At 37.3% G+C, this 26,302-nt stretch overlaps 13 protein-coding genes across 13 annotated transcripts; 8 read left to right on the top strand and 5 right to left on the bottom strand.

The window, feature by feature from the left end:
• Nucleotides 1–85: 85 nt before the first annotated feature.
• On the bottom strand, nt 86–1,975 carry C9374_000928 (uncharacterized protein; the record flags this gene model as incomplete). The annotated part of the gene is made up of 1 exon (XM_044699449.1): nt 86–1,975. The coding sequence occupies one exon, from the start codon at nt 1,973–1,975 to the stop codon at nt 86–88; it is 1,890 nt and encodes a 629-aa protein (XP_044552070.1).
• A 187-nt stretch (nt 1,976–2,162) lies between these two features.
• On the top strand, nt 2,163–3,082 carry C9374_000927 (uncharacterized protein; the record flags this gene model as incomplete). Its single annotated transcript, XM_044699438.1, has 2 exons — nt 2,163–2,958; nt 3,051–3,082. 2 exons carry the CDS (start codon nt 2,163–2,165, stop codon nt 3,080–3,082), a joined length of 828 nt encoding a protein of 275 aa, XP_044552069.1.
• Nucleotides 3,083–3,208: 126 nt separating this feature from the next.
• C9374_000926 (uncharacterized protein) lies at nt 3,209–6,439 on the bottom strand (the record flags this gene model as incomplete). The annotated part of the gene is made up of 1 exon (XM_044699427.1): nt 3,209–6,439. One exon carries the CDS (start codon nt 6,437–6,439, stop codon nt 3,209–3,211), a length of 3,231 nt encoding a protein of 1,076 aa, XP_044552068.1.
• Nucleotides 6,440–7,015: 576 nt separating this feature from the next.
• C9374_000925 (uncharacterized protein) lies at nt 7,016–8,713 on the top strand (the record flags this gene model as incomplete). The annotated part of the gene is made up of 1 exon (XM_044699416.1): nt 7,016–8,713. One exon carries the CDS (start codon nt 7,016–7,018, stop codon nt 8,711–8,713), a length of 1,698 nt encoding a protein of 565 aa, XP_044552067.1.
• Nucleotides 8,714–9,138: 425 nt separating this feature from the next.
• C9374_000924 (uncharacterized protein) lies at nt 9,139–10,413 on the top strand (the record flags this gene model as incomplete). The annotated part of the gene is made up of 1 exon (XM_044699405.1): nt 9,139–10,413. The coding sequence occupies one exon, from the start codon at nt 9,139–9,141 to the stop codon at nt 10,411–10,413; it is 1,275 nt and encodes a 424-aa protein (XP_044552066.1).
• Nucleotides 10,414–10,464: 51 nt separating this feature from the next.
• On the bottom strand, nt 10,465–12,768 carry C9374_000923 (uncharacterized protein; the record flags this gene model as incomplete). The annotated part of the gene is made up of 1 exon (XM_044699394.1): nt 10,465–12,768. One exon carries the CDS (start codon nt 12,766–12,768, stop codon nt 10,465–10,467), a length of 2,304 nt encoding a protein of 767 aa, XP_044552065.1.
• A 227-nt stretch (nt 12,769–12,995) lies between these two features.
• C9374_000922 (uncharacterized protein) lies at nt 12,996–13,427 on the top strand (the record flags this gene model as incomplete). Its single annotated transcript, XM_044699383.1, has 1 exon — nt 12,996–13,427. The coding sequence occupies one exon, from the start codon at nt 12,996–12,998 to the stop codon at nt 13,425–13,427; it is 432 nt and encodes a 143-aa protein (XP_044552064.1).
• A 107-nt stretch (nt 13,428–13,534) lies between these two features.
• On the bottom strand, nt 13,535–15,007 carry C9374_000921 (uncharacterized protein; the record flags this gene model as incomplete). The annotated part of the gene is made up of 1 exon (XM_044699372.1): nt 13,535–15,007. One exon carries the CDS (start codon nt 15,005–15,007, stop codon nt 13,535–13,537), a length of 1,473 nt encoding a protein of 490 aa, XP_044552063.1.
• A 355-nt stretch (nt 15,008–15,362) lies between these two features.
• On the top strand, nt 15,363–16,241 carry C9374_000920 (uncharacterized protein; the record flags this gene model as incomplete). The annotated part of the gene is made up of 1 exon (XM_044699361.1): nt 15,363–16,241. The coding sequence occupies one exon, from the start codon at nt 15,363–15,365 to the stop codon at nt 16,239–16,241; it is 879 nt and encodes a 292-aa protein (XP_044552062.1).
• A 630-nt stretch (nt 16,242–16,871) lies between these two features.
• On the top strand, nt 16,872–20,724 carry C9374_000919 (uncharacterized protein; the record flags this gene model as incomplete). The annotated part of the gene is made up of 3 exons (XM_044699349.1): nt 16,872–19,925; nt 19,974–20,302; nt 20,370–20,724. 3 exons carry the CDS (start codon nt 16,872–16,874, stop codon nt 20,722–20,724), a joined length of 3,738 nt encoding a protein of 1,245 aa, XP_044552061.1.
• Nucleotides 20,725–20,818: 94 nt separating this feature from the next.
• Nucleotides 20,819–21,676, bottom strand: C9374_000918 (uncharacterized protein; the record flags this gene model as incomplete). Its single annotated transcript, XM_044699338.1, has 1 exon — nt 20,819–21,676. The coding sequence occupies one exon, from the start codon at nt 21,674–21,676 to the stop codon at nt 20,819–20,821; it is 858 nt and encodes a 285-aa protein (XP_044552060.1).
• A 516-nt stretch (nt 21,677–22,192) lies between these two features.
• On the top strand, nt 22,193–24,106 carry C9374_000917 (uncharacterized protein; the record flags this gene model as incomplete). Its single annotated transcript, XM_044699327.1, has 1 exon — nt 22,193–24,106. The coding sequence occupies one exon, from the start codon at nt 22,193–22,195 to the stop codon at nt 24,104–24,106; it is 1,914 nt and encodes a 637-aa protein (XP_044552059.1).
• Nucleotides 24,107–24,920: 814 nt separating this feature from the next.
• On the top strand, nt 24,921–26,297 carry C9374_000916 (uncharacterized protein; the record flags this gene model as incomplete). Its single annotated transcript, XM_044699316.1, has 1 exon — nt 24,921–26,297. One exon carries the CDS (start codon nt 24,921–24,923, stop codon nt 26,295–26,297), a length of 1,377 nt encoding a protein of 458 aa, XP_044552058.1.
• Nucleotides 26,298–26,302: the final 5 nt, after the last annotated feature.

Below are 26,302 nucleotides of genomic sequence, written 5' to 3'. Positions count from 1 at the left end.
CATCATCATGATTTGAAAATGGACATCATAGTTATGATGATAAATATCATTTTCATGCCAAAAGTGAATGGTTGATTCATAGAGTTCACTTTATTTCCAATGTGATGTCATCCGAAGGTTTTTCTTCATCCACCACTGAGACACCTCGTTTCTGGTCCATCACTGCCACTTTGGCTCGTTCATACTCCTCTTGCTCCTGTTGTTTCTTCTTTCGTAGTTCTGCCTTGTATTTCCTAGCTCGCATTACATATTGCTCTCTGCTGATGCGGTCAGCATGTTCCGGATTTGCAAAGATTTTGGCGATAGTCATGCTCGTTTTTGTTGGAATACCATCGAACAGCTCTCTACTGAGGGCCATGATTTGTTTGGCATCATTGGTGACTCTTTCCTCACCTGAAAGGTATCGTTTCTTATTAAGTTTTTCCTCATTGAAAAAGTAGTCAATGAAATCGTCACAACAAGTGGATACGAGGTCTGCTGGATTTTTACAATCGTTAATGCCATTACATGCGTCGCTAGTGGGAGGAACTGTAATCACTATCACTTGCTCAGCTGCAGTGGTGGTTGTGTTAATTGTGGAATTGCTCTTGGTGGATGTGGATTGATTCGTTTTGGATGAGGTTTGAGAAGAATTTTGAGCATGAGATGATGATTTGTGAATTCTATTCGTGTCAATAATGGTTGATGGTTGGGGTTGATGTAAAGATGATAGGGCAGTCAGGTCAGACTCAGCCTTCACTAACACTTGATACTGATCGTAGGATGGTTTGAGAGATTCTAAATCAATACCTCTCTCTAACAAAGCAGCTCGTTTCCTATTGATCTCGATTTGTTTTGGCTCTAACTTCTTCATACTTTTAGGTTTCTTTTTCTTTTCCTCCAGATTGTCTTTCACGTATTCGCTTGGTTTTAACATTTTCAACAAATGCTTGGAGTGAGTACCTAAGGAAGGGTCAATGAATGAAAAGTCATTTTCTCTTCTCTCATAGAAAAATGAAAGAGTATCCAAGTCAACTTTGTTATCAATATCATCAAAACCCAACAATCTCAAGGTTGTGATATATTCTCTTTTGATGTGACTTTCACCTGTGGTTTTTCTTTTAGGAGCCCGAAGGAATAACGGTCGAGCAAAGGGGTCACTGTAAGGATCTCCCTTATGTTGTGGAGAGTTACTATTTCCAGCATTTGCATTGTAGATGGAATTGGTGTTTTGGCTAAGAAAGTATTGATAATCTGCATCGTTATCGTCTTCTTCAAAGTTCACAACTGCTCTCTCATTAGGCCTAACGCGTTGCCTGGGTGTTGAATTTAAAGACGATGATTGAATGGGCCGCTGTTTTCTCATGGAGCCTCTTGCACTGAGACTTTGCCAACTTAAATTACTCATGTTGCGAGGAAGAGTTTTCATGGATGGAGCCTTTATAGGAGAGAGTTTTAAAGAATTTCTGGATGTGTTGATTGGTGAAGATGTCAAAGAAGAATTATTTGTGACACGGGAAAAGGGAGAAGAAGGTTCCTGAACCACCGTATTGGTCATTTCAGCTTCATGAATGTCGTCTTCCGTAAGAGTTTTAGAAAAGAAACTACCATCTAAAGGATCCTGATTAAGAATTATTTTGACTGTTTTTCTGGCATAAGGGTTTCGAAACGCCAGCATATTTTCAGAGTTGGGAAGACTGTGACATGACCTTGTTTCCGAAATACTTGACTTATTTACATGTTTGGACTCACATACTTGATTTTTGGTATTTTCTTTTTGTACAGGTGAATTGTTGTTTTGAGGAAGAGGGTCTAGAAACGATACTTGAGACGGTTTTTTGTTTTTAGGCTCTGTTGAATCGAGTTTTGATTTTTGAGATTCTTGTATTGATGATATAAACGTAAAAGGAACTCGATGATTTGTTTTTTTGACGGATGTATTAGTATTGAACGCAGGTTCCGATCCTTTATAATACTTTCTTCTACTGCTGCTCATTCAATAAATAATTAAATAATCGAATTTTGAAAGAAAAAACACCAGAGAGTTATTATTATAATTTTGAATGATTCAATGATATAACATTCCAAAGGACCTCATGAGTTGGTTGCAAGCTTTGATGATGTTCAATTTTTTGAGTTGCATATTGGCGCCAAGTGAGTACAATTTGAGCAAAAAAAATCAAATGAACACAATCGCAACACCATCAACCTCATGTTGTCATACTTTATCAACTCACGTAAAACCGAGCAGTACACTGAAGGGTACCGTTCAAAACTGTACTCTGGAAAGCGCAATTTCTTCAATACATTCACCTTCGGGAAAGGATAAAATACAATTTGTAAACTTTCCGAAAGGTTGGGATGAATCTCAAATGTCCTTGTACTACAATTTACTTCTCAAGCAATGTCCTAAATGTCATCATCGGGAGCAACATGCGTCAACAAAGCACACTAAGAAGGAGGAGGAGCCTTTACGAAGCGAAATTATTAATGATTGCATTAAACCTCCTATCCCTCGAGTAAATGCTGTATCTAATGGTGTGTCTTATCGAACGCTTCCAAAGGCAACATGTGACGACATTGTTCAAGTGTGTAACTTCTATCTTGAGAAATCAAAAGGGAAATATAGTGAAAAAACACGAGCATATAGGCACCTCGTTGAAATGGCAGACGAAATTAAAAAATTAACAGAGATGATTAAAACGGAATTCGCTAATGAATATTCCAAGCAGAGATCTCAAATTATACACCTTAATAAGGTTTGTGAGGAGTGGAACAAACATTTCGGCAACTCTAGTAATGACAAGTACAGTAAAGCAACACCGAAAGACCTTCGATACATTATTGACAAGCTCGAGCATGACGTGAAAAAGTTGGAGTATGAATTGAAAGAAGAAAGGCTCAAACACTATGACCAGGAAAGAAAACTTCACCAAATGATCAATGAGCATTATGAAGCGACGCGTAGATCTGTGAGAAGTATGTTCAAGCAAGTTTCTTCACAACCAACAACCAACACTACCGAAAACCAGCTTTTGGCAAATGGTGACTTGGAAACTCAAGCGCATCAGGACTTAGTAGAGCGGCTCCTCGAAGAAAATAGGCTTTTGAAAAAGAAAATTCAAGAAATGACTAACGTGACAACTAGTAACTTGCAGTCGACTGCAAGTGTTTCATACTCTAGCAATAATGATACATCATCTTCATCGTTCTACAACAAGCAGTATATTTAGTAGAAATACTTTTTGAATTGTGCTCTATCAGACCAGTTCTCCTTGACAAGTTCGTACACAACAGGAAAGAGATGAGGAAACTCTAAATCAAAATAAACGAAAATGGCATCTGGAAGCTTTTCACACCCACATCTCAAAAGTTTTGTTTCCTGTAATTGATATTCGCGATAGTGTGATTTCAAATTTCGAATGCATCTCAACACATCCCAAACTCTAGTATAGTCATATTTTCTGACAGCTTTGATTTGTTGATAGACAACATCGTCAATTTGTGTGTCCCAAGTAGGATTTCCATTGAAAATTTTCTCTGCATTCTCTTGAAGCATTTTGTAGACAATATTTTCTGGCTCTTTTCCAAGTTGATCGCTGACATCGCTTAAAAAGTTTAACTTGAGGCCATAATCCCAAAATAGACACTGCTTGAGAAGCTGTGCTGCGCTAATACGTTTTGTTGGATCAGGCACGATCAATTCCTCGCAAATTAGTTTGAGTACAGAAGCATCAATTCTATAGAAATGTTTTTTCCTCTTCTTTTGGTTCTGTCTCGATTGATTGTTCGCTTCTTCTAACAACGCCACAGGTTTGTTATTTAAAATGTTCCATTCTCGTTCCGATCTTCTTCCAAATGGATGCTTTCCTGTTAACACAAAGAAAATGATACAACCCAAAGCGAAAATATCGACAGCCTTAGTCATTCTGTTTTGGAGAGTTGAAGCATTTGTTGATCCGCTAATAGTACTTGAGGGTGGAACTTCAGTACCAGTTTGAGTAGTTGGATGTTCCAAAGCATTTTCCATTTGTTGGAGAGTTTGCTCAATGTGAAATAAAATTTCAGGTGCTTGCCAACCAATCGTTCCAACAATGGCTGCATTCTTGTTTTTGCTTCCCGTACCGTGGTCATCTCCAGTTCCTTCGCTACTACTACTTCCACTATTTCCATGTCGTGTATTAATGATGCTAGACAACTCATAGAATGAGCTTTGATATTGTTCCAATCGCTTTCCAAGACCCATATCACTCAGTTTAATATTTCCTTCTTCATCTAATAAAATGTTAGCAGGTTTCAAATCTCTGTGAACAATTCCTAGCTGATGAATGTGATCTATGGCCATTACAAGTTGTTTAAGTATTCTTTGTCTTTCAGGATAACTCAGGTCAGGATGTTGTTGTAAGTATTGTTCCAGAGTTCCCCCATTGCAAAGCTCTAAAGCCAAGTATATAAATTGTTCATCCTCTTCCTGTGCATAATATCTCAAAATGTTAGTGTGACTGTCGCTCTCGATGAGAAGAGAAATTTCTTTTTGAGCAAATTTAACAAAATCTTTCAACATTCTCTTTACGGCCACCTTTCTGACAATGTATGAGTCGTTAATCTTATATTTCAATACACCATTATATACTATTGTACCATTGCTACCATATCCAAGAATTTCATTATAGAAAAGAGTAATGTTTCCAATTGTATATTCAGAGCCATTGGTGTTACTAGATACTGGAGTTGATCCTGAGGAAGGAGAAGAGCCAGGTGTTCCTGTTGCATTTCCGTTAGTATCAGAAGGGTTTAAGTCTTTTTCAGAAGCCTCTTTTGCCTCTTCCGAAGCTCGTTCCTTTCTCTTTTTTCTTCGCTCTTCGCGTTGTTTTATGAAAATGACAATGGCAATGGTCGTTAAAGAGAGAACTGCAATCAAGCTAGCGCTTATAAAAGCAACAGTAAACTTTTCATGCCAATTCTGATCGAATTGAGCACCACCTTCATCATCGTCACTCAAAATATAATAATATTGATCGTCTTTTTGAACAATGTTTGGATGAAGGTCATCTTGATTTTCAACAATAAGAGTATAATTCTCAACTGCATGATCATGAGAATTATTGTTCTGTTTGTCGTTAATGATATCGTTGGTATTCCAAACCTTATTATCGATTAACAGTTGATGTTCGTTGTTTCCAAGCCTGGTGTTAAGAGTGGTTGTTCTTGGTGGTTCTTGAACATCTATCGAAGGTAATGTTAAAACGTCGTCATTACTTTGTAAAGATAGGCTTTTCTTGTCAGATACAATCACCAGCGGTAAATTCTTTGGAAGTTCTAATGCATAGAACGAATCTATCAGCTTGTTGTGTTTGATATGGATGGTTTGTTCATTCTGTTGAGTGAGGATAGATATCGATAGCTCCTGTATTGGCATGATAATCTTACTGAACACAAACTCATCTCTATACTTGTCAGATTGAGGACTTGAAGAAATTCTGTGAGCAACGTTTAGTTGTCGATAAACAAACATTGGTTGAGATTCAAAGGCAAGAGAAACAGCCTGACCAATGCTATTAGCAATATTTCTACTCGATTTTCTTTTGAATAAATATAAATGATTGTCAACTGTCGAAAGAGCTCCCATTTTGTCGTCCACCCTTTCTTGATATAATGGATAAATTTCAGAGTAAGTAAAATTCCACTTAATTAGTGAATTGTCATGTGCATCCAATGACATGACATTGTAGTTCACTCTGACAAGTGTGATAATATCAAGATATTGAGCTTTTGAGTCCTCAACAATTTCTCCTGTATGGATATTAATAAGATAAACGTCACTCGTTTTTGAACTGACGTAGAGAGTTCCATCATTTCCATAAAATGGGCTTTTGTTTACAAGCTCGTTCACCGACATTGGAAGTCTTTGAATACCTTCTCCTTGTTTGTATAAATAGAGGTTTCCATTGATTGATGGTATGACTTGGATCTCGCTATACTGTTTCGAAGTACGTATCAATGGCCCTCCAACTTTATCTGAAACCCAAAGAGTTTGGAGGTTGAATTGATCAATTGCATGAACATGGCCATTCAATGTTGTGACGAGATAGGTAAATCGATGTTGTGACAAGTAGTCATTCTTGTAAACAAGTGATAAATTATTCGTAGGCTTTCTCTTTGTTGGTTTTTTAACTTTTGGAGTCGTTAATCGCGTTGTCAAGTTGGTTGCTAATTGTTTGCTCGTTTTTTCTCCTTTCACAAACATGAAAGTAGAGTCGGATGACACTTCTGTCGGCACATATGTACAAAGGAAAGTCAAAATTGAAAGAACGACTACAAGTATAATCACTCTAGTGTTCCAACCTAACCGAGGAGGTATCTCTCCAGAAAGCCTCTGCAGGTGTTTTGTTGATGTGTTGAAAGAACTTGACGAGTTTGTCGCTGGATGATATTTCAAAGAGTTATTATGTATAGTCATGTTGTGATTATTGTATTCCGCAATAATAATAATTGTTATGTTTGAATGGTAGCTATTTACAGCAAGAGTGATGATGATGACGAGAGTTTGTTGTTATTATCCATAGTCCAGTGTATAAATAAAATTCACAATATTCGTGGTGTTGATGATGATTATTGAAACTCACTCACTCGATAAATTCTGACAAGTATCGGGTGAGAGGATTACGTGATGATGAAATGGTAAGAGTTTGACTCACACAGAATGAATAACAGAAATTTTTTCCTTTGGACTGTTATTTTCCATACACGTGTCCATTCCGAGACTCATGCAAGGGCATACCAACTCATGCAAGTGGTATAGAACGATTAATGTCATGGGTGATCTTGAAACATCAGCCTATAACGAATACTTCCAACAATGAGCACGCTGCAGTTGGGTGTTGGTTCATTATGGTGATAGAGCCAAAAAAATTCTTAGAAAATAGACGATCGTAATTTCAACCTCCCAGACCGAGACTTGGAGAGCCATTATTATCGGAGTGGTATTGTTTTACAACAAGTAAATTCTTCATCATAACAAATATACAACACAAGCATGTCTGGTTCATCGTCGGATGATGAGTTTGAGCTGACATACTCAACTCAAACCAATAGTGTTGATGAGGCAGTGGTTGGAAAAATCTCAAACAATTCGGACCATTGGGATCATGATAATGGTGGTTCAGCTCATCACCTAGACAAAAAGACTGTACACAACAACCTTCATGAAGATAGTAACCATCATAGCAGCCCCACTCATTCAGCAGCGGCTCATCAACCAACAACATCACCCCATCACAACAACACCAAAGCGGACGAACACAATGAACATCATGGAAAGATGCATCATGAAACCAACAACAGCTCTCAAGAATTTGCTCCACAGCCAACCTTCAACGAAGCAAGGACTGTTACTCTTTCCACAACCAGCTCTAGCACTGAACTCAGGTCTAGGAGCAGTTCAACTACATCAAACTCATCATCGTCTACAACCTCATCTTCGGTGTTGTCAAGTGGAGAGCAAAAAAGGTCTTCACTCAGAACAGCTGAAAATGGCGAAATAACAATTGACATGATTCAACAAAACATCAAACTGCAAAAACAATTGATTGAAAAATCTTTGAAAGAAAAGGAAAAACTCAAAAAAGAGAAAGAGAAGGAAGAGTTAATCCAAGGCAATATTGATTATTGGCATCATACTATTATGCCACACATAGAAAAATTTGGATGTATTGATAAGACTATGTATAAAAAGTGGTACAGAAACGGAATACCCAGCCCACTAAGAAGCAAAATATGGCCAATGTCTGTCGGAAATGAGCTACAAATTACACCAGAACTTTATGCAATTTTGAAGGATAAGAGAAATATTCCTACCAATTTTGAAAAACAATCATCATCTATTGACTTGATTCAGGTAGATCTATCAAGAACATTTCCAGCATTACAATTTTTCCAATATCCTGACGGTCCTTATTATCAACCATTCAAAACAATTTTGGAATGCTACTCAAAGTTCAGACCTGATATTGGTTATGTACAAGGAATGAGCTACATTGTCGCTACTCTTTTACTTTATATGGATGAGTACGATGCTTTCGTTTGTTTTTGCAATTTGCTACACAGATCTAAGTGCAATTCCAATCCATTAGCGATGAGTTTGGTTGGAACACCCGCCGGAGCGGCCGCCACCTCTGCAACAACATCCTCCTCATCTGCTTCCTCGATTGTATCCTCCTTATTGTTTGGTCCAAAGAAGAGAACGGCTGCATTTACGGCCAATTATCACACTTTATACAGCAGCAACCACTTCATTCCATTCTTTAGCATGAACACAGATTATATTGATAAGCATGTGAAATTTGTGCGAATATTATTAAGGGAACATCATATGCCGCTCTACAAACACATGGTAGAGGAGTTGAAAATTGAATTTTCTGTCTTTATCATCGATTGGTTCATGACTCTGTTCAGCAAGTCTCTTCCATTAGATGTTGTTGCAAGAATTTGGGATGGCTATCTGGTTCATGGCCGTTTGTACCTATATTCATGCACTATTGGTATTTTAATCTATTATCAGCAAGAATTGCTTCATGCAGACTATGAAAGAATAATGTACTTTTTGACACATCTCTCAGCCGCCACAAATCAATTCCAAGATCTTGATATTGTTTCCTTATTTTCCATCATTAATGTTGATTGTAGACTAAGCGACAGAAGAATCAACAAGTACATTAGAATGATGGAAAAATAAAAATGGAAGCTATTATCACCCAACCCAATATTGGTCATGTGTGTTGTTTAATGATGATGTTCGTCTTTCAAGCTTTGACAGAGAAGGGACTTAATGATTACTGTGTTCCTATAATTGGATTGATAAAAACTCATTGGTTTCAATCCAAACTGGAGAAGGACCAAACAATCGAAAAAGTCTTGTAAGAACTGTCTAAGACGTAGTCCCTGTGCCACATCTCCAAAAAATTCAAAGTACTGACTTTAATTATTGATGGAAAAGCAAGAGAAGATAACGTTCTTTTTGACACGTGTTGGATCATGAAAAACAACCACCCAAAAAAATATTAAAAATTCCCGATACAAGATCCTTGTTGTTTTCCAGAGAGAATACATTGAATTAGAAACAACAAATACTTTCAATATATTTATTACACTTTCATCATCATGGAGGCTAACAAAGATTCGGCTATTCAATGTCTTCATATTGTCAAAGAATCAATTATTGAAGCATCATCATCATCCAACCCCGATGAATGTTATGATAAAGCCATTCGTCTCATTAACAAGGCTAAAAAGCTCTACGAGGACATAAATCCATCCGAGCATGGTTTTGATAGACATTTCAAATCATTGGATGATTTAACTGGATATATTCTTTCAAAAAGACATCACAAACCAACTTCACATAATGCATCATCATCAAATGCGTCAGCATCAACCTCTCGATCACATTCAGCAACCAACGGTCAGTCCTCTTCAACAGACGATTCTCCTTCAACTCCAACCTATACGAATGAGCAACGACAGGAAGTATTAGCTCTATTGAAACTTAAAGATGATTATTATAAGGTGTTAGGAGTTGAGAAGACCGCCACCAAAGAACAAATTAAAAAAGCATACCGAAAGTTAGCTCTAAAATTTCATCCTGATAGAAATTCTGTTCCAGAAGCCACAGAAGCCTTTAAAATTATCGGAGCTGCTTATATGTGTTTGAGTGATGACGAGAAAAGAAAATTATATGATGCTTATGGAACAGACGATCGACAAAAAATTGGAATGAGTCAACAGGAAGCCATGTTTGGAAGAAGAAGAGGTGCCTTCTCAACCAATGGAGGATTTTATTATTATGGAGGAAATCACGGAGGCATGGACGAAGATGAAATATTTTTTGATCTTTTTTCACAAATGTTTGGAGCAAGAAATGTATACATGTCACCTAATCAAAGGAGGCAAAGACGACAGTATCAACGCGCAGAAGAAGATACAGATGCTCAAAACACTCCATCTTTCACGTTTGGTTGTATTCAATTGTCACTCATTTTCGTGATTCTTGCACTTTCAATTCTGCCTTCATTTTTCAGTAATTTTTTCCCTCAGAAACCGTCAGCAAGCTACAACGAGGTATATGGTAATGGATACTATCATTTTGAGTCGATTGGCTCATTTTCTGAACAACGTTCTATCACTTACTCTCCAAGAGGGAAAAATATTGAAATACCAATTTATTACTCTCCACGAGTGTTGGCCATTTATGGAGATACCATTCACACCCAATATCGAAAAACGGTGCTATCAGACTACAAACATTACTTGTCCAATAGGTGTACAGAACAAAAATTTTATGAGCAGGCTTCTTCAGATAACGACAAAAGAGCATGGTTGAGACGAAAAGAACCAGGTGCGAATTACTGTAAACGCTTGCACGACATTTTTGGATGAACAAGAAAAACAAGCAGTAAATCAAAAAAGGCTAGCAAAATTTTTTAACTTTTATTTCAACGATTTCAAGAACTTTGGATCAACCTTAAGTGTCACGGATCTGTTAAACACTAGCTTATCATCAGTAGTATCTTGGTCAACAACAAAGTATCCAACTCTTTCGAATTGATACTTCTCGTAAATTTGGCAGTTCTTTGGATTTTTAAACACTGGATCCACAAATACGTTTTGAATCACAATTTCTGATTTTGGATTGATGTAATCCATCCACTTGTTTCCAACTTCATCCAAATCGTCAACAGTGAACAATTTTTCATACAATCTCACTTCAGCTGAAATTGGATCAACGCCAGGAGCAGTTTGAGCTAACCAGTGAATAAATGTCTTTGGTTTAACTTTCTTCTCGAAATCAGCAGTACAGTGCAATTCAACGATATTGCCAGACTCGTCCTTGATAACCTTGTCGCAGTGAATATGACATGGAGCAAATCTAAGTCCTACAGTCTTATTAGGAGCTAATCCATAATAATCTTCAGAATCAACTTCTCTAAAGTCAGATTTTTCAATGTACAGAACTCTTGAGAATGGCAATTGACGGGATCCTCTTTCAGGGTACTTTGGATGGTTCTTTGCCTCAACATATTCAACCTTGTTGGCATCATAGTTTGTAAGAACAACCTTTAGAGGCTCCAAAACAGCGAAAACACGATTTGCACGTTCATCCAAATCCATACGAAGAGATTGTTCCAATCTTTCAATAGGAATCAAATTTTCAACACGTGTGACACCAATGTCGTCACAGAATGACTTGATGGCTTCAGGTGTGTAACCACGTCTTCTCAAACCAGCCAAGGTCAGCACTCTTGGATCATCCCAAGAACGGATGGTCTTGTTTGTGACCAATGCCAAGACCTTACGCTTCGAAAGTAAGGCAGTTGTGATATTCAATCTACTGAACTCATAAACATGTGGTCTGTAAAGATTCAAAGCAGCCAATAACCAATAATAGGAATCACGTCTGTTTTCAAATTCAAGTGTACACAAGGAGTGAGTAATATTCTCCAAAGAGTCAACAATGCAGTGTGAAAAGTCATAAGTTGGATAGATACACCATTTGTCTCCTTGATGAGGGTGAGCAGTGTATTTGATACGATAAGCAACAAAGTCTCTCATATTGTAATTGTCGCTTTTCATATCAATTTTAACACGAAGTACGGCTTGACCTTCGTCATACATACCCTTCTTCATTTCTTCGAATCTCTTCAAGTTTTCTTCAGGAGTAGTATTTCTATATTTTGATTCAATCTTATTTTCTCTTTGGTCATGAATTTCCTTCTTTGATGAGAAATCAACATAGGCTTTTCCTTCTTTGATGAGTTGAATTGCAAAGTCGTACATTTGATCCATGTAATCACTGGTATAAGTAATCTTGAAAGGCTTGAATCCCAGCCATTCCATCATTTCTTTGATGGAATCAAAGTAAATCTTTTCTTCTTTTTCAGGGTTGGTGTCATCGTAACGGAGATAAGTACAACCACCCTCTGACATGGCATACCCGAATGACAAATTCATTGCCTTAGCGTGACCAATGTGAAGGAAACCGTTTGGTTCAGGTGGGAAACGAGTCATAACTTTTCCACCAGTTGCTTGTTTATGCTTTTCCAATAGTTCAGGTGGGTTTACAGCTGTTTCAAGAAAACGAGCATCAAAGTTATAGACCTTCTTTTGTGGTTGTGGCGGTGTTGTTGTAGCAACTGTTTCCTTCTTGTCAGTTTGTTTTGGTTCTTCGACTGGAACAGAGCTCTTGTTTTGTTCAAAGAATGATTGGAGTTGCTTTTCAGCGACTTGCTTGACAATATTACCATCAGCAAATTTCAACAATTTGTATTCGTTACGTAAAGCTCCAACTTGCTTTCCGACATTTGGTCCAGCCTTCAAAATACTTGACTTGTTCTTTTCAATATATTCAGAAACATATTTAGAGACCATTTCTTCATTCACGTCAATACCAACACCACATTCTTGTTCGAATTCATTTACATTGAATGATTGATCACCCTTCTTGGCATACTTGATGGCCTCCTCTACTTGGACACCACTCTTGATTTTACCCTTTGCAATATATTCAGCCATCAATAATCGGTGGCTATATGTATCGGGTACGGATTGGATGAGTTTCAGAATGAGAGGTCCGCAAGAATAATTGAAAGCATCTGAATGGCTATCAATTGGTATTTGGAGATCCTTGATAGTTTGAAGGAATTTTGTTGTTAAACCCTCGTTCTTTGTAAGATTGAAAATATCCTTCTCGTTCAAGCCAACAGCCTTCAGAATGTGTTCTCTGTTGTCTGTCATTGTGATGATGATGATGGGAGAACTATGCTGAGAATTTTTTTAATTCATCATCCAAAAAATAAAGTGGATTTTAAATTTCTAATGATGAATGCGTTTGTGAAAAACGAGTGGAGGGTGAATTTTCTTAATATTTTCATACGCTCCTATAGTTCACTTTCAAAAATCCTTCTTTTTCTTCTTTGGTCATATTATTTAACATTTATTAATAATTTTACCAACAAAGAAAAATGATGGAACGAAATCAAGCGAGCGTCACGGTTCGTGTTTCATACACTTTGAGTGTGATGAAACCTCTTCAAGTTACTCCACAAAACGAAATACAAGTAAAACAAACAATACACATTACCAACGAGTTTCATGTCCATCGGAATGACTCGTTATCGAGGATCGAAGAATGTATTTCAGCTATCCTTTTTGTGGATGTCGATCATGGAGAATGGAGTATAATTTCAACAATACCAGATCAATTCAAAACAACATCAGCGCTATCGGAAGATCACAATCTAGTGAATCCCCATGATTCTAAAATTCTCATAAATTCGAAAACATCTGTGAAAGATTTACTCTTTAATGACAGCGGATTCACTAGATTATCATTTAAATTGCCAAGGCCTATTGGTCACGAAATCACTCATGTTATTGTGGAGATTGAAATTTGAGATTGAGCATCATTATTTGCTTTTCAATTCAACAATAATGTACTTACATTAACTCAAATATTGTTTTAACAATTCTGAAATTATTTATTTTCAATTACATTCGACCATTACAGAACAATTTTATTCTTTCTGGCATAATCAATAGCAGGTCTAGTATCAACTAACCCTTCATCATGCTCCGTTGTAAGAATATTTTCTCGAATAAATTTCGAAAGCATCTTTTCTTCTTTTTTCCTTGCTTTTTCAAGCAAAATACCTTCTTTCTTGATATTCTTGAGCTCCTCAATCCGTTTTTGGTCTTTTTCGAACGTTTGGCTCAGTTGATAGTCCTGCACTTGTTTACATGTTTCTTGTTGTTGTTTCTTTTCAATAAAATCTTCTATGGCCATTTGCTTAAATCGTTCTCTGGCTTGTTGAGCATAAATTTTATCAATTTCCTTTTCTTTTTCTTTTTCCATCTTTTTGAACTGTATTTGCTGCTTTCGGCTGTTGTCAACGGCTTCCATAAATGCTTTTCGTTTTTGTTCTTGTCGCTCTTCTTCCTCTTTCTTTTTCTCTTCCATTTCTTGCTCTTGTTTAATATATCGTTCTTTTTCGTTTGCCTTCATTTCCTCAAGCATTCTTGCTTGCTTATCGATGAGTTTTTGTCGAGATTTAACTTTTTCTCTGGTTCGTTCCTCCTCCCTTCTCCTCTGTTCTTCTCTTTTTTCTTCCTTTTCTTTAGAGAACTCCATTATCTTTCGTTGCTCCTCTTTTTCATATTCGGCCAGGCGTTTCTTTCTTTCTTCTTGAATTTCTCTCTCCTTTTTGAACTGCGCTGTGCTTTCAAATTGCATTTCTTTCTTTTTTCGCTTTCTTTCTTCTTCTTCTTGTGACAATGCAATTAAATGTTGTCTCATTTGCTCTTTCTCTTTTTCAAGCTCCTCAATTCGCTTCAAGTGCAATTGTCTGATTTCCTCAAGCTGCTTTTCTTGCTCGAGCTTGAGCTCTTTGGCCTTTTCCTTTGCTTCTTGTGCTTGAAGCTGTTTTTCATGAGCAGTTTTGAGAAGTTGATCCTTCTGTGTCATGAACCATTCATTTTCAATTTCTCTGTCCATTTGTTCAATTTGTTTTTTAATTTCTATTTGTCTCTCGCGCTCTTTCAAGACTTCTCCCAACAGCATCTTTCCAGAAAATCCTTTCACTCTGTCGTCTTCCATCATTCTCATCTTGTTGAGTTTTTCTATTTGTTTTCTTTTGATCTCGGCTTGATAGAGGGCTTCTTCTCTTTCCAGTCTTTGATTTTCTTCTTCCTTAACCCGAAGTCTCTCCTCTCTCTCTTGTTCTTGTTTAATTCTGACAGCATCAATGGTGTTTCCCCAATGTTGCACTCTTTTATCGGATAACTCTTTGAGTTGTCGTTTCTTTTCCATCTTTTCTTCTTCAAGGTCTCGATCTTGTTTGATTTGGCTAACGATGCCTTCAAACTCTCCTTTCGTTATGACGGCATACGTTCCTTTTTTTCCTCTCGTATCAATATTCGGATGCCACAATCCTTTTGATGAGTTTTGTGTTGCCTTTCCCTGATTAAATGAAATCATCGTATTTTTTTCAACTTTTAAATTACGGTTAGGATTGGCGGGAGTTGCCACCATGTCATCCAATATTCGCGGTCAAATTGTAGTAAGCCCAACCATTCCACATTGTCCATTCCCTCCAATGTACAGTTCTACGTTTCCCTTAATTTGACCCTTTGGTCAATACAACCTGAGTGACAGTTGACATTTTTGCAACTACAAAACGAGCGCCAAGTCATTCTACAACAGGGTTAAACGCGTCAACATACTGCATGTTGTTCACTCACTTTTAAAGAAAAAGAGCAAACAAATCCAACAAGACCTCTCTTCTTTCTGTCAAATTTCCTAATTTCATCAAAACGATTAATTCAAAGAAAACATGATGATCAAATCCTCTCTCGTTACGGCAATGCCAACCACGACATCCATGAAGAACCATCATAACCATTCAAATTACCATCCTCATCAACAACATACTTCCTACAACTCTTCTTCCGCCTCTTACTCTCTTCCAACAATAACCAGCTCACAACAAACACATCGTTTTCCAAGTATGCATTCTTCAGGTGCATCCAATCATCCATCCTCTTCCCATCATGTTCATAATATAACCCTTCATACAACACAACACAGCAATAACACTTCCACTGGTCCTCATCATCACCACTCTCAATCATCATCATCACTAGCAACACCTGCTAGCAATACAACCAACATTGATGTCATGTTTAAGAAAATTATGGAAGCAAAATTTTCTACAACTCTCAATGAAATTGAAAATACTTTTAACCAATATGATTCTCACTTGTCGTCCACTCTGAGAAATATCGAGGAAGAATTTAGAGAAATGCTCTCGAGCAACAACTTGAAGAAGAGATCCAGAAGAGGAAGCTCTTCTCAACAAGATTCAAGCTCGCCACAAGATTCAGTTTCTACAGCAGCAAGAGGAGGAGACTTTGAAAATGATTCAAATTCAGCAGATTGCTCCATGTCAAAGAAGAGAAAGAGAAGTAATTTTTCAAAGAAGGATAAAGAACTTCTCATTGACTGGCTCCATAAACATGCTGAATATCCATATCCAACAGATGAGGAAAAGGAGGAATTGTTGGAAAGAGTGTCCATGACCAAGGATCAATTAGAAACATGGTTTGTGAATAATCGAAAGAGATTACTTCCAAGTAGTACTTCTAGAAAAACACCAGCAATGCTTCAATGTGAGCAATTTAACATGAAACTAGAGCAAAAGTTAGGCGTGTAATTTGGACTGCATCAAGCTAGGAAACTCCTAAATTCTCCAATGTATGTCTCTTCGAAATTTGTGGCTCTAAGTATCCTCTATTTCAATTTATCCGTTTTGAAATGAGTGTAGATTACCTTAAAATAAATATAAGGATATTCCATCACTGGTGTACTCACTTCTGATGAAAATGATGTTTGTTACGCAGTTCGATATTTCGAATAGATACACGTGTGTACTTGGATGTAAGCTCCGACCTTCTTTCATTCTCAAGTGATAAAGCCAAGAGAGAATGGTCGAAGCTAAAAAAACAAAACTATTCTGCTTGACGGCTTGTTCGTCCAATTCCAAATCTTCCAACAGTTTCGCTATTTGATACAAACTTGAGACAAGCTCCATTCACTTTGATTGCCTTCAAAATGAATTCTCTATTTTGAAAAATAGGAATACTTCATAGAACCTTTGCATTGATTTTGTTAACAATCTCCAAATGTTTCTTCATGTCGAAATAAAATCCCTACACTTCTGCTGATCATATTCGGAAAGGTGCCAGATTGTTCCTGTGGTTCGTTATGTCAAGCCTGTGCACATAATAACTGCGAGTGTTTTTTCGAAATAAAAAATCAAAAATAATCTCTCATGCAATAGCCCATGTTCCATCGTCAGCACAACCCTTGCGACCATTGCAATAGAAATTCGAGGATTCTTCAATCCATACTACGAAATGGTACAACGTTGGGCTCATTGATGATCATATTCTTGTTACTCACTGTTCCGATTCATGTTTTCGCTAAATATGATGGAAATACTGTGAGGTGGAGGAATAACATGAGCATTAGGAAAAACAAAACATTACATTCGGATTGGTTTCGAAATCATCCAATTCAACCACAAGAGGAATCGCTCATAACTACTCGTTTTCAAAATCGTCGAACACTGCCAGTGTTGAATGAATATAACAATTATAATTGCTCCTCGTATGACATTTTTGAACTCATGTCCAATGGATGTCCATTCCGAACAGAATTAACTTTTATTATTGATCCTGATGTATTAATCACAAATGGAGTTTTATGTAACACGATGGATGATCAACAAATTATTTGTCCTTCGTTACAAAAAGCATTTAATTTTTCTAGGCCAATCATTGAGCAATTGTATGAAAAAGCTAACTCGACACCGTGTACACAAGTTATTCTGCGAATTGTCATTGTCAAAGATTTATTGGATCAAGACGAAAATTGTCAAATTCCATATTCTTTTCCAGCCTATTACCTCATTCGATACAATTTTAGAGCATCAGTAATTTTTATTTCTCAGTCACATCAGCGGAATGAATACAAATCATTGGATCAACAACCATTAATTAATTGTTCGAGGCATGATGGGCGGATTTTTGACACGAATACAAACCTTGGACAGATACAGTTAGTGACCGCAATTGCAGTGATCGGAATGCGAATGGAAAATATTAAGGTAGACTGCGTTTCCATGGTGCATGACTCCAATATGAAAAATTTTGAAACTACCGAGTGCAAAATTATGCACATACTTTATTGTGGCGGAAATATTCAAAATGTTTCTGTTACCTTTTCTGAACCAGAGAAAGTTGTTTTTGAAAACGTAACAATGAGCTCTTCAACAGCTTCGTTTTTTGGAGCAGATAGCTTTTCATTGCATGGAAGCTCAATTTACAAGTCCGATATTTATGCTCAAAACATTGATGAAATTTCCATTGTCGAAACAAACTGCTTCTCAACGTCTTTATCACTATCAGTGGTGAGATCAGTGAATATTTCCAGCTCTGAATTTACCGCTATTGATTCAACCAATGCAATGGGCAGTCCACCAATAATTATACATATCAATTTGGTATTTTTCTTTTCGTTTGTAGAGAGCAAGGTGTATAATGTGAATGCCAAAATTGCATTGTATTTTGAAAATTCATATTCTATCGATATTACTAATTCTCAATTCTTTCACGGTAACTATTCACAGTCTGCCGTTAGAGCAGAAAATGTGGATAACATGAACATGTACAACATTCTTTTTGGACAGAATATTGGAAGAGATTCAATAGTGAACTTACTAGAAATAGCCAACATACAAGCGGATTTTTGCCATTTCTATAACAATCAAGTGAAGGTCTATGGAACAATATTCATATCTTCAACAAAAGATCCCTCTTACGCTTCCATATTACAATGCACCTTCCGAAACAATAGGGCTCGGGGAGGAGGTGCCATATTTGCATCACGTAAAGTTCATTTAACAGTCACGCTGTGTGTATTTAAAGGAAATAGAGCTCAGCTGTATGGTGGAGCAATTTACAATACTCACATATCACAAATTGAAATCAATATGAGCAAATTTTACAACAATTCCGTTACGTATCCGCCTAGCATAGGAACGGAGCAGGACTCTTCCAAACAGAACTTCGGCTCAGGAGGTGCTCTTGCCTTAACTATAGAACGTGACATACCCGAGCAAGGCCGTGCACAAGTATTGATGTCCAATGTAGACTGCCATAATAATACAGCTATCAGAGGTGGATGCATGTTTATTGAATCCGATTCACGAACCATTTTAGCTACCATTTCGTTGGAGAACAATACAGCATACTACGCAGGTGGAGGTCTATTCTTAAAAAACTCAACGAACATCCTTACTGAAGACGACATTACATATCAAGATAATAAGGTCATTGTTGGATATGGGCAAAACAAAGCCACAACTATTGCCAAAGTGGAATGGCAATTAAGAGACATGGATGACTACTCTTCTCCACTACACACAAATTCGATTTACTTGGGTCAAAAATGTAATTTAACTTTTACCAAGTTCTACGACAGCTATGGTCAAATAATTTCACAAAATGTTGAATCGATGGATATTTACATTGTCAACGCAACGAATTTATTAAGATTGACATCAGTAGAATCGAATAATGCTAACAGCGTTTTATTTGACGTTGGAATTGATATTGCCTATACCTTTATTCCAAATAATGTGACTCTCATTGTGAAGTTCACAAAGCTTACATTCCTCATTGCTCTTCAACTCCGTACATGCCCATCCGATTACGAAATGTATTCAAATTTAGTGGTAGCTACATGTAGAAGGAAAAGTAATTTCATCATGTTTTTACCTCTCATCATTGTCCTCTCAGTACTGACGTTGTTGATTGGTGTGAGTATTGGAACCATCATGTCCGTGTTTATAAGGCGTGTAATGGTTAAAATTAACAGATTGAACGAAAGAGAAAAAGCTGAACGAGAAATTGAAAAGAAAATTAGAAGTCAAGAAATTTCTTATGTTGTGAAAGATACAACTCCTCTTCTGGCATCAATGAAACAGTACGACCACCAGAGTTATATTATTCCTTCCAACGAACTCGAGTTCGTAGAAAAGATTGGAGCAGGAACCTTCGGTGTGTGTTTTAAAGCAATTTTACATGGCACCAGCGAAGTTGCTGTAAAAGTAATTCAAGAAAAAACTGACGAAGAATCTGTGAATCAAGATTTCGAAAAGGAAGTCTACTTATTGAGCCAATTACGAAATCCACATATTGTGACCTTCTTTGGTGTGTGCCTCACGGAGTCTAAAAAGTTTATTGTCGTTGAATATTTACAGAGAGGAAGTTTAGAAAAATTAATTACTGAATGTAGAAATGGAAAGTCCAAAAAGTTGGATATGGCAACTAAGGTAAGCTTCAATGAACTTTACTGGTTGACAATGCCATCCACCGGATAGCTTAAAATACTATTGGATATATCTGCCGGAATGATTTATTTACATGGAAAGAATATCATTCATCGCGACTTGAAGCCTGCTAACATTTTGCTTGCAGATAATGGAACTTCCAAGGTCTGTGATTTTGGAACTTCTAAATTGATTTCTAACACTGACCGGTCAACCATGACGTACAGCATTGGAACACTCTTCTATTCATCACCAGAATCATTTAGTCAAGGAGAACATCAACAACATGCCATTAATGAATATAGTTTTGAGGATGATTCAATATCTTCATCAGATCTTGCAAAACGAACAGATGTTTATAGCTATGCAATTATGATGTGGTGAGTACTCATTGTGTGAAATTTCACAATAATGACATTCTATTTAAACGATTACTGACATCCTTAGGGAATTGTTTTTTGAGGAGTCACCCTATGCTAAATACACAGGTGATAAGATGAACATGTTCGATTCAGTTCCATTTAAATCAAGCCATGACACTCAAAATCAATTGATAAATCCATTTAGTATTTGCCTTTTAGTGGTCTCAAAAGGTTTACGACCAAAAATTCCCTTCCACAACAAACAACAAATGTTGGAATGGTGCAATATTTATTTACCCAATGTTGATGTTGAAATTGTTGAGCAATATTTTGAATTGATGAAGCGCTCGTGGTCAGGAGATCCTAGAGATCGACCAAATTTTGATTACATTTATGGAGTGATTAAGAAGTTACATTCAAGTTGTTCCTCAAAGAAATAGACTGATCATTCAATATTGAAAAAACATGTTTATTACTAAGAGTGTATCAATACCGAGAGCATTTCACATACTCAAACACACACACGCACTCGCATTATTGATTAGTGGTGGCACTGTAGTGGGCAGTGACAGTCAAAATTGGTTTTGTTTCGTCCTGGTTCTCAGCCCCTGCTTCATTTGATGTGTGTTTCACCCAATCCGATGCTTGTTGTTGATAGAATTTAACTTTACGTTTCTTTTTTGAAGATGCTTTGAGAGCAGAGAAGACTGACAACACTATTCCAAGACTTATTCCAGCCACTGCAAACAATACACATGACGAAATGAGAATTCCAGACGGATTGTAAACGATTTGGGGGCGAAGGGCAATTTGAGTTGTTTTTTGATTTTTGTAACAAGTCATTTGAGATCTGAGTTGCGATGGCCATATTGGACTATTACTTGGATACTCATCGATGGTGAGGAATTCTCTGAATGAATAGATGACTCTGGCTCTACAGACAACGATTCCTTGTCTCGTATAGCAATCCTTATCGAGTAATAGACAAGAGAGAGGTCCTTGGGTAACATTTCCAAAATCGACTAGAAAATAGACACACAAACCAACTAAAAAGTAGACAGTGCTCAATGCAACGAATAAGCCAAAACATGAAAACAACAAATATTTGAAAATACTTCTCTTGGATTTCAACACTCCAATTTGACGGTTGAGATCAGTGACCAGTTCATAAAAGTCTTCATTTTCAACATCAGAAGAAGTGTTCGTTGTCGTTGCGTTGCCTCCAATAACTATTGGAGAAGAAGCTTGAAGTAATTGACTATCGGCACTCGTTGTTGTCGTAGTTGTTGGTTGCTGATTCTCAAGAACTGCAGGAATTTGAGCCTCTCCTTCATCACCATTCTCTTTACGTGGTGCGAACTCAGTACTGATTGGCTGAATGGACCCAGACATTTTCTTTTTTTTTCTCTCAAAGCCTTTGATCAAATTAGTTGTTGAGACACACAAGATATTTGTGTTCGTTTTTCTTGTTCCAATCACACTGATCAGAGGCTTTGTGTTAATTGTGACCCAAATTTTTATTTGAACTTAGTTTACGATTGTGCACTTGGTTGAAAAAAGACAAATGGCATTTTTGTTGGCGACAGGTGATGATCCAACCTGGACAAGGAAACTTCCTAAAATTAAGACTGGATGGCATCTCATGATGATTCTGATCTGAACAATATCCTCGTGTGAATTCACACACGCACACACAGTGTGGAACTGGCCTGTCCTGACAAATTTGTAGAGGGTGGCTACTTTTTTAAAACTCGACCTCCTTAGAAGCCTTATTAACTGGTTTGTTGAGCCTTAAGTCCAAATACGGATTCAAAGAACGTACGGTCCGAAAAAAATATTACGAAGACAAGCCTTGTATACTAACTTTGTTCAAGCTTAACCAGAATCAACAACAAACACACTTGTATCATGATGAGAGTTACACCATTGTTGAGCGCTTCCAACTTATTGGGTTCTACTCCGAGCATTCAAGTCATTGGTACGGCAAGCAGCCATAGTGGAAGCCATAAATCCTTTGATGTTTTAGCGGTTCCGAGCTCTAGAAGAGGCAGCTCGGTGTATCCTCCTTCATTCGCCGGTACCGATTCAGCTCATCCTCCTCCTAGTGATATTCATATTGGCCATCATCATGGAAATCGAATCATACCCACCACCTTTATACCCGTTACCACTTCTTCAACATCAAACAGTAACGATATTGAGAATGACGAGGATCTTTTTGAAACTGGGAGAGGCTGGTGCGTGGACACTCTATGTTCGGTTAGCTCGGTATTCATTTTATTCACAGCTGTAAACCTATTCATTACAGGTCTGTTGATATGGGTCCCATCGATGATATTACTGAGCCAGAATATTGTCATTAACATGGGTATTATTTCTATCATAGTTGGGTGCTCGTTGATAATTCTGCTTCCCGTGTTCGCCATTGCATGCTATTTCATTTCCAAGAAGGTCATATCGAAACCTCTACGATCTCTTGTCAAGCAAGTGAGTTTGATGCGAGATTTGAAATTGGATTGCATCGAGCCTATGAAATCAAATTTAAAAGAATTTCTTTCCCTTACATTAATTCTTGAAGACTATTTGGAATTCATGAAAGAGGTCAAATCTTTTATTCCAGAGACTCTTATTGGAGACACGTCACAAGAAGGCGTTAACGAAAAAGAGATTAAAGCAGAGCACAAACGAGAGCACGAGCTAACAGAAATGAAACGAAAATTAGTGACACAAACCAGCGTGCAATCCATAGGCAGTATCCCCAGCGTTAAAAGTGCTACATCAGGCAATCCTGCAAAAATGGTTAAAGCAGTATCAAAGCTTGGTTTGCCATCTCTTCCATCTCTAGGGTCCACTGCGAACATTGAAAGAAAGGAGCATAGAGGCAATACCAAACATCATACACCTCAATTAGGATTAGGTTTACAATCATTTATCAGCACAGTAATTATCGTTCAATTGAGAAATTATAATGGTAACAACTATCCCACAGTATCTGACTTGTTAGCTGTCTTTACTATGTTTTTCCAAAAAGTTCAAAGTGTTAGCAGACAATTTAAGGGACGCTGCTCTATTGTCTCTCCAAAAATTGTAATGATCTCTTTCGAATGTGGAAAAAATGTAGAGCAAAACGCCTTACTTTGTGCCTTGCAATTGCAATATCACATTGACGCAGTGAATGAACAGCTTGAGTCTCAAGTACATCTTCCAGTACTACAATATGGAATTGGAGTTTCTCGTTCAGAATGTCTGGTTGGAAATATTGGAACGAGTCAAACAAAATATGCAGCTTGCATTGGAAATTGTCCAAGCAATGCTTTGAGACTTGCAAGTTTGAATGAAACATTTGGAACCACCATTTTGACAGATGATTCTCTTTTGATTGCTCTTCAAGGTTTTGTATCACGCCCAGTTCATTTAATGCCAAGAAGGTCTATAATTCAGGGCGAAAGCCTTGCTTTAGATGATGACAATGCGAAGCAAACAATAATTCAACTCATTTCAGAGAAAAAAGTACAAGATGATGAGTGGTTCTACGAACTTCAGCAACAAGAAGAGCAGAATAAGTTTGAAAAATATTGCCAAACCTTTGAAAGTTTGAAAGGACAGGTAACTTTCAGTCGGATTGATGAGATACAAGAAATATTGTACTCATATTTGCAAAATAATCCCAACGATAAGGTGATCTCTATTCTCTACTCTCAACTTGGTGCAATTAAGAAAAACAGTAATAAGGACGACAAGTATGTTGAAGAGCAAGTGAGAGAAATGACGATTGACAATTGCCCTTTTGTGCAAGAGGTGTCCTACGAATCCTTGCTGTAATAATGGCATTGTCTCTAATATACCCTCAAGCATAATCATACGAACACTCTGCTGCATCATTACTAAAACAATTATTATTCCGTCTGATACTAAGTAACCTGCCTCATTTCAGAGAAAGATGTTCTCTCATTCACTCCAACCTGAGCAAGAGATGCTACCATTTATACTTTCTCGACAAAAAAGGCGAATAAGCAACTTCGTGACTTTTTTAGATGCAACCATCTCTTAAGATGCATGACCTCTTTTGTTAGAAAAAGGGAGGAGAGATTTCGGCTTTGGCGGCTATTTTTCGATGGCTGGTCATTGACCCCTCTGCTTTGTAAGGATAATTGAGATGTGCATTGTTGTTCTCCGTTTAAACAACCGACGTAGTTGTTGAATCGAGAGATAGAGCGAACATAAACTAAATGCATATTGAGCGTCAGCATAATAACATCAAAACAAATTACCACAAAACAATCTGTGATGAGAGTAACACCACTACCTCCTGAAGTGTCTGCACTGAAATACCAGCATCAGCACCATTGCCAACACATGAGTCACAACAAGGAAGTACTTCCTCTGAAAGTAATGCTAGTTTGGATGACATGAAAGAACTCTTCTCAACAGGTAGATCTTGCTGCATCGACATATTTTGCTCTATTCGTTTCATTCTGATACTATTTACAGTATCTAGTTTATTCCTCACCTGTCTAGCGAGTTGGATTATATTGATTGTATTATCAATACAAAATATTACTTTGGATGCTGGAGTCATCTCTATGGTTGTATGGCCATGCTGCGTTGTGGCCATAATGATTGCCATCACGGCTATATGCATCATTTCCCATTATTTTCTATCGAATCCATTGAATCGATTGACAGAGCAACTTTACTACATGAAGCAACTAAAATTCGATTCTATAATAGTGTTAAGGCATCTTTTAAAAGAATATATCCCCTATTTGTAATTTTTCGAGAATTGACATCATTAATGAAAGAGATTCGCTCGTTCATTCCAGAGACTCTCCTCAACGACATGACGGAGGAACGTCAAGAGGATGAGGATAGAAGGCGAGAAGAACAATTAATACAAATGCGAGCCAAAATATTTCAGCGGCAAGTATCCAAAAACAGCGTATTTAGCCATCAGAGTATTGGAAGTCTTTCGAAAGGAAGTAATTCAATTCCAAGTGCCTCTATAGCTGCCAGCCAGCACACAGAAGCTGTGAATAGATCCATTGCAGTATCAGCTGTCACAGAAAAGAGTGTACGGTCCGCAACCTCTGGAAAACCAGTACAACTCGGATTAGGATTATCATCATATATTGCAACGACAATTGTCATTCAATTACGAAATTATGATGGACAGTGCTATCCTATCATCACAGATCTATCAGCTGTATTCACCATGTTTTTCCAAAAAGTTCAAGGCGTTAGCAGACAGTTTAAGGGCCGATGTACTATCATTTCTCCTAAAATTGTCATGATCTCATTCGAATGTGGAAAGAACATTGAGAAAAATGCTCTCATGTGTGCTTTGCAACTAGAAAGACAAATTGAAGCGGTGAATGAACAACTGAGAGACCAAGTGAATTTACCAACTTTGCAGTTTGGAATTGGAGTTTCTCGTTCAGAATGTCTGGTTGGAAATATTGGAACGAGTCAAACAAAATATGCAGCTTGCATTGGAAATTGTCCAAGCAATGCTTTGAGACTTGCAAGTTTGAATGAAACATTTGGAACCACCATTTTGACAGATGATTCTCTTTTGATTGCGCTTCAAGGTTTTGTCTCACGTCCAGTTCATATGGTGATGAAGAAATCCATCATGAAGGGAGTGGAAACACTGTCGTTGGATGATGACGATTCCAAACAAACCATTTACCAACTAATTTCAGAAAAACAAGTGAATGACGATGAATGGATTTATCAATTGCATCAAGAAACAGAACAAAGCAAGTATGACAAATATTCCCTTGCATTTGAGATGCTTAAAGGTACCGTCAACCCTGCCACATTAGAAGAGATTTTGCAAGTATTAAGCCAGTACATCAAAGCAGATCCTACGGACAAAGTTTTTTCTCTTCTGTATACACAATTGATAGACATTCAAAAGGATGAACTGAAACATGTGGAGCAACGAGTCAAGGAATTATGTCTCGATCACTGTTCTGCTGTCAAGCCAATAACAAGTAATTCCATTCTGTAATAACT

This window comes from Naegleria lovaniensis, assembly GCF_003324165.1.
Source record: "Naegleria lovaniensis strain ATCC 30569 chromosome Unknown tig011, whole genome shotgun sequence".
Taxonomy (NCBI): Eukaryota; Heterolobosea; class Eutetramitea; order Acrasida; family Naegleriidae; genus Naegleria; species Naegleria lovaniensis.
Note: the sequence above shows the minus strand (reverse complement) of the source record. Positions and strands in the feature narration are given on the sequence as shown.